The sequence below is a fragment of the Acomys minous genome (genome assembly GCF_964271855.1).
Source record: "Acomys minous genome assembly, chromosome: 16".
In the NCBI taxonomy this organism is placed as follows: Eukaryota; Metazoa; Chordata; class Mammalia; order Rodentia; family Muridae; genus Acomys; species Acomys minous.
Genome location: NC_140498.1, coordinates 39,188,329 through 39,195,793, shown reverse-complemented (window position 1 = coordinate 39,195,793; position 7,465 = coordinate 39,188,329). Strand labels below are relative to the sequence as shown.

The 7,465-nt window shown below is 52.6% G+C and overlaps 1 protein-coding gene across 3 annotated transcripts in view; it reads right to left on the bottom strand.

Moving 5' to 3' along the window:
- Positions 1-3,002: 3,002 nt before the first annotated feature.
- RAB11FIP3 (RAB11 family interacting protein 3) overlaps positions 3,003-7,465 on the bottom strand; it is an 80,263-nt gene continuing 75,800 nt past the window's right edge. For all 3 annotated transcript variants that reach the window (XM_084763084.1, XM_084763085.1, XM_084763083.1), the window contains 5 exons: positions 6,426-6,507; positions 5,670-5,807; positions 5,303-5,458; positions 5,018-5,158; positions 3,003-4,920 (listed from right to left, as the gene is read on the bottom strand). In XM_084763084.1, the coding sequence (XP_084619210.1) occupies positions 4,807-4,920; positions 5,018-5,158; positions 5,303-5,458; positions 5,670-5,807; positions 6,426-6,507 (631 nt within the window). In that variant the 3' untranslated portion in view covers positions 3,003-4,806. The remainder of the gene's footprint in view (positions 4,921-5,017; positions 5,159-5,302; positions 5,459-5,669; positions 5,808-6,425; positions 6,508-7,465) is intronic.

Genomic DNA, 7,465 nt, shown 5'->3' with positions numbered 1-7,465 from the left:
CCCTGGACTGCTCTCCACCTCTCCCAGCCCCTTCAGCGATTTCTGGTTTCTGTCCCAGATGTCTGAGGCAACAATCCTGTTGGACCAGCTCTGTCCTAGGTCCGAGCTTACTCGTGTGCCAGATAGGCACACGACTTTTTCTAGAGAAACACTAGCTTATAATTGTGACATCTTTGCAAGTCCTTTGAGTGATACTCACTGAAGCCCCCACACTATTTTTTCCCTTTAAGGCCCTTTGGCTCCCCGAAGTAACTGAATCACTCCCATTCACACCTCTTCTGCAATCTGGAGGACGCACTAAGAATCAGGCGGCAGAAGATGGGACACAGCAGGTAGCCAAAGGACACCAAAAGAAGCCTCTGGGATGCCCTGCACTCTGGATGTTTTATGAGAGATTGGGTGACATTTGCCCCACGGCCCAGAAAACCGGAACCTGGCTCAGCAGAGCTTACAGGTCATGTTTCTGGGAAATCCTTCATGCTCCGGAAGCCGGCAAGCCAGAGAGGCCCTTGTCCCCTTGATGCTGTGTGGGGACACTTACTCCTAAATGTTGAAGACACCACACTTTGGCAACACTGGAGCAGAAGCTGGCATCCTGAGCCCTCCAAGATAATCAGGTGGGTTGAGCCCACTGACAGGGATGGGGTTGCTGCTCACTCAGCAATGCGCAGCCACTAAATGGCCTCTTTGGTGAGTCAGATCATGCACCCAAAAGACTGACTAGCAATGGTTTGACAACTCATCAGTAAGTGATACCCATCGTCAGCGGAATGGCCAAGATGGACCCAGGACTGGCCTTTGCCGCATCTCTGCGCACTAGCCCAGTAACGCCCCTCCCCACGTGACCACACAGCAGGTAATGTTGGATCATCCCAGGTTGTTGAGTGAGCCCGGATCAATGCTAGTGTAGAATGGACCAGAAGACACAACCCTGAGTGAATAGGCCACAGGGCAGCCTGCAGAGGTCAAGAAGGGCAGAGAGACCTCTGCAGGCACAGAAGCCACAGATCAACAAGTCTTGAGTAGTCCTGAGTCTTGAGCAGATGGGACCCAAAACTATTCTGAGCTTTGGGGACATAGCAACAAAGAAAAAAGACCTAGTTTGGGTATAGTTGCATAGTCCTGCTTAGGAGGTTGAGGGAGAAGGACATTAAATTCTAAGTTGGTCTGGGCTCGAAAGTAAGTTCAAAGCCAGCATGAGCAATAGCTTTGTCTCAAAAAGTGGGGGGTGGGGCATGCTGTAAACTCCTTTAATCACAGCACTTGCATTTGGGAGGCAGAGGCAGGAAGGCAAGTTTTGAGGGCAGCCAGGGCTACAAAGTAAGATTCCTTCTTAGAGGGGGTGGGTGGTGGGTGGGACATACCTATGATTCCCAGCACTTGGGAGGTCAAGATGGGAAAGTTAGGGCCATCCTCAATTACATGGTGAGTTTGAGGACGACCCAATTCACACAAGGCCCTGCCTCAATAAGCGAAACAAGAAGGTATAGTTATAAAGGTGCTGCAGACACGGTTCCGTTAGCGTGCTAACACTCGTGAAACCCCAGGTTTATAAAGAGACACAGAAGCTATTACAGAGTCAAAATGCCTACTGGATGAACACTCAGGGTCTAAAACTCGGATTTAAGTGTCTCTGACTTCCATGAGTGACATATGACACAAGTCAGAACACCAACGTCGTAGTGAACGTAAATGGAGGTTCCTAGCTAAAATTCCTGTTGGGCTCTGGGCTTCTTCTCGTTTCCAAAATGCCAGCAAGTTCAGGGCCGTTATGTCTAGGTACCTTCTTGGGTTCACCAATAGTGGGTAACCCCCAGGGTGGTCAGGGAGGCTAGTGTCTGTATTTAAATCTGCAGAGGCCAAGCTTCGTTTACACTCTTCTCTAACAGAGAATTCATCAAGACTGGGAAGATATGAGCGATGTCAGGAGCCAAATGGAGACAGGGTTTTGGTTAGAGCCTTGCTGCAGCCTCAGGAGTTGGCAAGCCCCGTGGCTACTCCCTCACACCCCCACCATCAGACTAAGGGATGGCAACTCCTAGAATTATCCTCTAGGCATACTGGCCCCCCCCCCCCAAGTTCTTAAGATAGCTTTTTCTACACTATTTCTACTAACAATCCATTGCAACCATGAGACCCCCTTGTGACATATCCCAAATGGGGAACTGTCTTCCTGGGGCTTGGCTCCCTCAGAATCTCCCACTGGGGGTTGAACAGACCATGCTTAATTGGAATATAAACTGAGGGGCTGCCAGGCTGCCGGACGCCCTCCTTGTTTCCAGCATCTCCTGGGCATAGAGACACCCTGCTGGTGTCAATCAAATGCCTGTGGATAGAACCCAGGCGGGACTGCAAGGGAGCATGGTTTGCTGCTCTGGTGAGATGCGTTGTCAGTGACAACTGTGCCACCCTGAGATGCCCTCCAGCCCTCCAGCCTGGCCTCTGAGCCACACTGTCCTCCCGCCTCTGCCTCCTCCCTCCCTAGCCTGTGTTTGTGCTCTGCGCTGGTCCCTCCTGGGGATATTCCTCCTTCCATTCTCTGTGGCTCTGATTGTTTCACCACACACTACACAGCGACTCCACTTGGATACAGGATGTGTGGCCCAGAGGTAAGAGCACCGCACCTGAGATCTGTCATGTCCACCTCTATTCTTAGCCCTCTGCCCACTTGCCAAGCTCCACTAAGGCTCCAGGTGGCCCCGCCTGGGCTCTCTATTCAGGGCACAAGTCCTACTAGTAAGGGGCTGCTGGAGGTCACTGGGATCTTGCCTTTAGAAGTAACTGTCAATAGAGTGACTCACTTCAGAATCCAGACTCTGCCCATTCTAGAGGAGCACTTCTGGGCCCTCAGGGTAGACCCAACCTGATCAAGGCAGAAAACTCAGGGTCTCCTGTGGTGTATACTTAAATAACAATATCATCTCCCTAGAAACCTGGGAGAGATAAAGGCCAGGCCCACAGCCACCCACCGCACCACCCCTGTGGAGAAAGGAGCCGGCCTCTGTGTGCAGTAACAGCTTTAATCTGTGGTGGCTGACACATGGGACGAGATCCTCCTGCCCTCCCATCTTTCCATGCCCCAGAGGAAGAGCTACTTCTCAGAGAGCTGAAGCAGATGCCGTGAGCAAGTTGGTGATGAGTGTGTTTCCCAGTGTCTCGTGGAGACCTGTGTTTACAGTGAGCACTGCAGGGCAGACAGCAGAAGCAGGCCACAAGCCTTATCCTGGCTTGGACCTGGGCACAGAAAGGCAGGGCTCCAGTATTGATATATTATACATATATATATATATATATATTTCATATGTATACACAGATAGTTTTCTCTCTGGAAAGTATTAAAAAATTGATCAACCTTCAATCTATAAAAAATACCTACTCTACATGATAGAAAAATCTGTCCTCCAAGTTTACACTGATTTACACACAAGGCTTTCCCCAAAATGTACAATACGAGGCAACATCTTAAACTGTAGTGTAGAAGGTAGGCAAGGGGGAGGGTAGGCAGTGAAGGGATGCAGGGCAGCACGTGTGGGCACAAGCATACATACACTCACACATGTGTGCGCACTCATGCATGCGCACACACGCACGCGTGCACACACACACACACACACACACACACACACACACACACACACACACGCACACACATTCACACAGCCCATGGTGTGGTCTCAGAGGGTGTACCCAGATTCCAGCTAGTGCTCAAGCTCAGGCCCAGCTGCCTAGGGTGCTGCGGCAGCTCTATGGGTAGTGCAGGGGCAGGCAGCAAGCCTTCTTCTGCCTCTGGGTCTGTCAGAGCCTCCTCCACGCACCTACCAGTAAAAATGACTCCTAGGGGACACCCAGTGATTTAAAGTGAAAAGCAGAGAAGGAAACTGTTCCAGAGGCCTTGACTATTGTCTGGGGAGTGTAGACTTTTCCCAAGGCAGTAAAGTCAGCCTGAGGAGGGTGTGGGCCCAGGAGCCAGGTTAGGCCACACCTGAGGAGAAGCAGCACCTGCACCTGGGATCAGAGAGGCCGATAGTGTTCACCAGTCCAGGAAGTGAGTTCCATAGTCAGCATCAACTAGCAGCTCTAGCCCCCCACAAGAGGGCCAGAGAGGACGAGTTACTGTATTGAGGGTCTGGCCAGAGAATGGCTGTGTGGCTTAGAGGCCCTGGGTCCAAAGGTGAATGGAAGCCCGTCTGGTGGGAGGTGGCCTGAGCAGCGCAAGGAGAATGGATGGCCTGTGGCTCCAGACCAGACCCCACACGTGCCATCTCTGCCTGCCTGTCTGTCTGTCTGTCCAGCACTAACATGTCTATGTCCAACTTTGGGTCCTCAGCTTGCATACCATGTGGGAATGGCCAAGCTTGGGTGGCACCATGTCAACACGAGTGAGAGGCAGCAACTGAGGTGAGGATTCATTTTTCTCCCTCTCTTCCTAAAGGCTGCATAGCAAGAAGAAGGGTGGACCAGAGAGTCACCAGGGGCCCATCCCAGCCTGAGAGACTAAGCCCACATATCTGCATGCTGCTGAGCAGACGTGGGTGTGGTTGGCTAGGCGGGCTTTTGGTGGGAGGCCCTGGCATCCTGGTGTTCAGGGACCCCAGCCTCTGCACTCCTTGTCTGCTGTGGACTTCCCTCTTGTCCTTCTTAGTGCCCTCTGCAGCCTTCTTTGTGATCCCGGTCCAGCTGCATGAGGCCCGTACACCCTACGCTTGGTAAGCAGCAGGACCTGCTGGTCTTGGCTCTTTGTGGCAAGACAGGGCCACTCTGGGGTGCTGTGGAGTCTATAATCAGCCCAAACTGGGCTAAGATGTCCTACTTGACCTCTAGGATGGATGGGTTGGTTTCCAGGATGGCCACAATAATCCTGTCAATGTAGTCCTGCAGGCGGAAATTGATCTCCTCCTGCTTCTGGATTGCTTCCATGAGCTGCAGGAAAGCAAAGGGTCAGTGCAGAGAGAGAAGGGGAGGAGCTGTGCAGGCAGGGTAAACCGACCTGGGGTCATCTGAAGGCAGGACGAGTTACCTCATCTCGGGAGACAGAGCTGATCTCGGCAGCCAGTGATTCCGAGAAGGACGTGGAGAAGAGGCTCTTGGCGCCCTGGATGCTGAGGGTGATGATCTGCCCATTCAGCTCGTCATTTTGCTCCTTCAGGTTGCGGTTGTCCTAGGGGACATGGCAGTGTCACACAGAGCTGTATGCTCCTTGCTGGGATAAGGCCCTGCTCAGGAAGGACCCCAGCGTGGTGCCCCTTCTCATGCAACCCTTCCAGGAGCTTCTGTGAGGGTAGGTGTGAGGGCGGAGCCACACCTGCTTGAGCCTGCGGACCTCTTGCTCAAGTTCACTCTCCCGGGCACGGCTGTTGTACTCCTGCAGGCCCAGGCTGCTGCTGCGGCCCCGGCGCTGCTCCACTTCCAGTCTGAGGAGCTGTAGGTGTTCCAGCTGCGTGCGGAGGTCCTCGATCAGCTGTGAGGCGACCACAAGGTGAGCTCCCACTAGTTAACCTCACCACCCTCTCCTGAGAAAATATTCATCTGTGTTCCAAAGAGCCACTCAGTGCACACCAGTGGCAGTGCCCAAAGTGGCAGGCAGCAAAAGGGTTTCCTGGTCTCCTCCAGAGAGCAGGCTACATTAGACAATATGGGGACATGGGGAAGGGACAAATGGCCCAGCTCACCTCCTGAGTTGCTTCCTTGTCTCTCTGGAATTGGTGCCGCTCATGGCTCAGCTTGTCCCCCATCTTCCTCTTATTCTCCTGCTCTTCACTGAGCCGATGTGTCAGCTCTTCAATCTCATCCAGCATCTTCTGCTTCTCCTGTGAAAACAGACCCCGGTGTGCACAGGCAGTGGCACTGCTTTGCCCGGACACGCTGCCTGACTCGATGGCCTGTGCTCTAGACCATCGCTCTCCCAGTCCAGTGACACATGTCGTGGCCCCCACTCTCAGTCCGTGACAGGACTGTCTGCTTTCTTGTCATCAGGCAAAGCTGCCCTGCTTTGTGGCCAAGGGACCTTCATATGAAGACGAGCTCTAGCTCAGCAGCTGTGGGATGCTCCTGCTTGGCTCCTCCTCTGGATTACAGGAGTCAGACCCTAGGGAGGCTGGAAAGACTCTCATTTCAGAGCTTCCCAGAGGCCTCTGCCTGCCGATAAGCAAGACCATCTTCCAGTCACCTCAGACATGTGTTCACAGTGAGGGCTCTGGGCCTGCAGATCCCAGCTGTGGGAGGCTTGAAAAGCTGGGGTGGGGAAAATGTCTGAACAGCAGCTCCTTTGCATTGAACACAGCAGGGCCCAGTGTTATCAGCCTGCCCTCCTCTGTTTGGAAGGCCCTGGTCACAGGTCCTGGCTCCATGCTGGAGTGACAAGCAGAGGGGAGGACGGCATCTCTTCTAGGCAGGACCTTCCCACAGGCAGCAGGCCCACAGCTCACCTCCTCCAGGCGCTCGATGTTGGCCTTGAGACAAGGCGTGCAGGACCGCAGCTCGCTGTTCTCCTCATCCAGCTGCTGCAACCTAGGACACGAGAACAGGTTGGGGACTGCTCCCCCAGGAGGCATGGGAGCTGTTTTGTGACCCACCATGCCTCACCTTACCCCACCACGCAGCTTTTTTACTGTCTGTTCTTGTCTTTTGAGATAGTGCACTGTAAAGCCCAGTTTGGACTCAACCTTCCTGTGTAGACGTGGATGACTCTGAATTCCTGATCAGCCAGCTTCTATCTCCTGAATGCTGGGATTGCTGGTGTGTGCCACCTTGCACTGGCCATGATGCCCTTTTTTCTTTTTTCTTTTCTTTTCTTTTTTTTTTTGAGTCAGGGTTTCTCTGTGTAGCCTTGGCTGCCCTGGACTCACTTTGTAGATCAGGCTGGCCTCGAACTCACAGTGATCTGCCTGCCTCTGCCTCCCGATTAAAGGCGTGCACCACTAAAACCAGTTCCATGATGGCATTTAAAGGTACTCTGGGTTTAGGAATGTTAGTTTTATAGAAAAGCTGTAGACAGTATAGAGTCTCTGTCTTGGTTTTCCTACTCATCACTGTGGCACATCACAGCCTGTACCCTGCTGGATTACACTGTTAATCAACACACATTCCACCAAACTCCAGGGCTTCCCAGGTTTATCCTTGTGTCTTTTATATCTCTTCGTCTGTGTCTCCCAGACTGTGTCCCATGTCGTTTGCACCCTGGCCATCCTCCCATGGGCGTGTTACCATTGCCACTCACAGCTCTGGCCACTGAAGCTGCTTCGGTTGGCCCCAGTGTCCCTTCAGCACAGCTCCATCAGGTGTGAGTGTGTATGAATAGTTACACAATCAGTTGCTCCTGGAGTGTGACTGTTAATGTACCAAGCACCCATGGCATCGGTTCCAAGCAAAGACAAAAGTGATTCTGCCAAATTCTCTTAAAATAAAAGTTGATATTTTGGGGAATATGGAGAGACGAGGTCTCTATATTTACCAGGCTAGTCTGTGT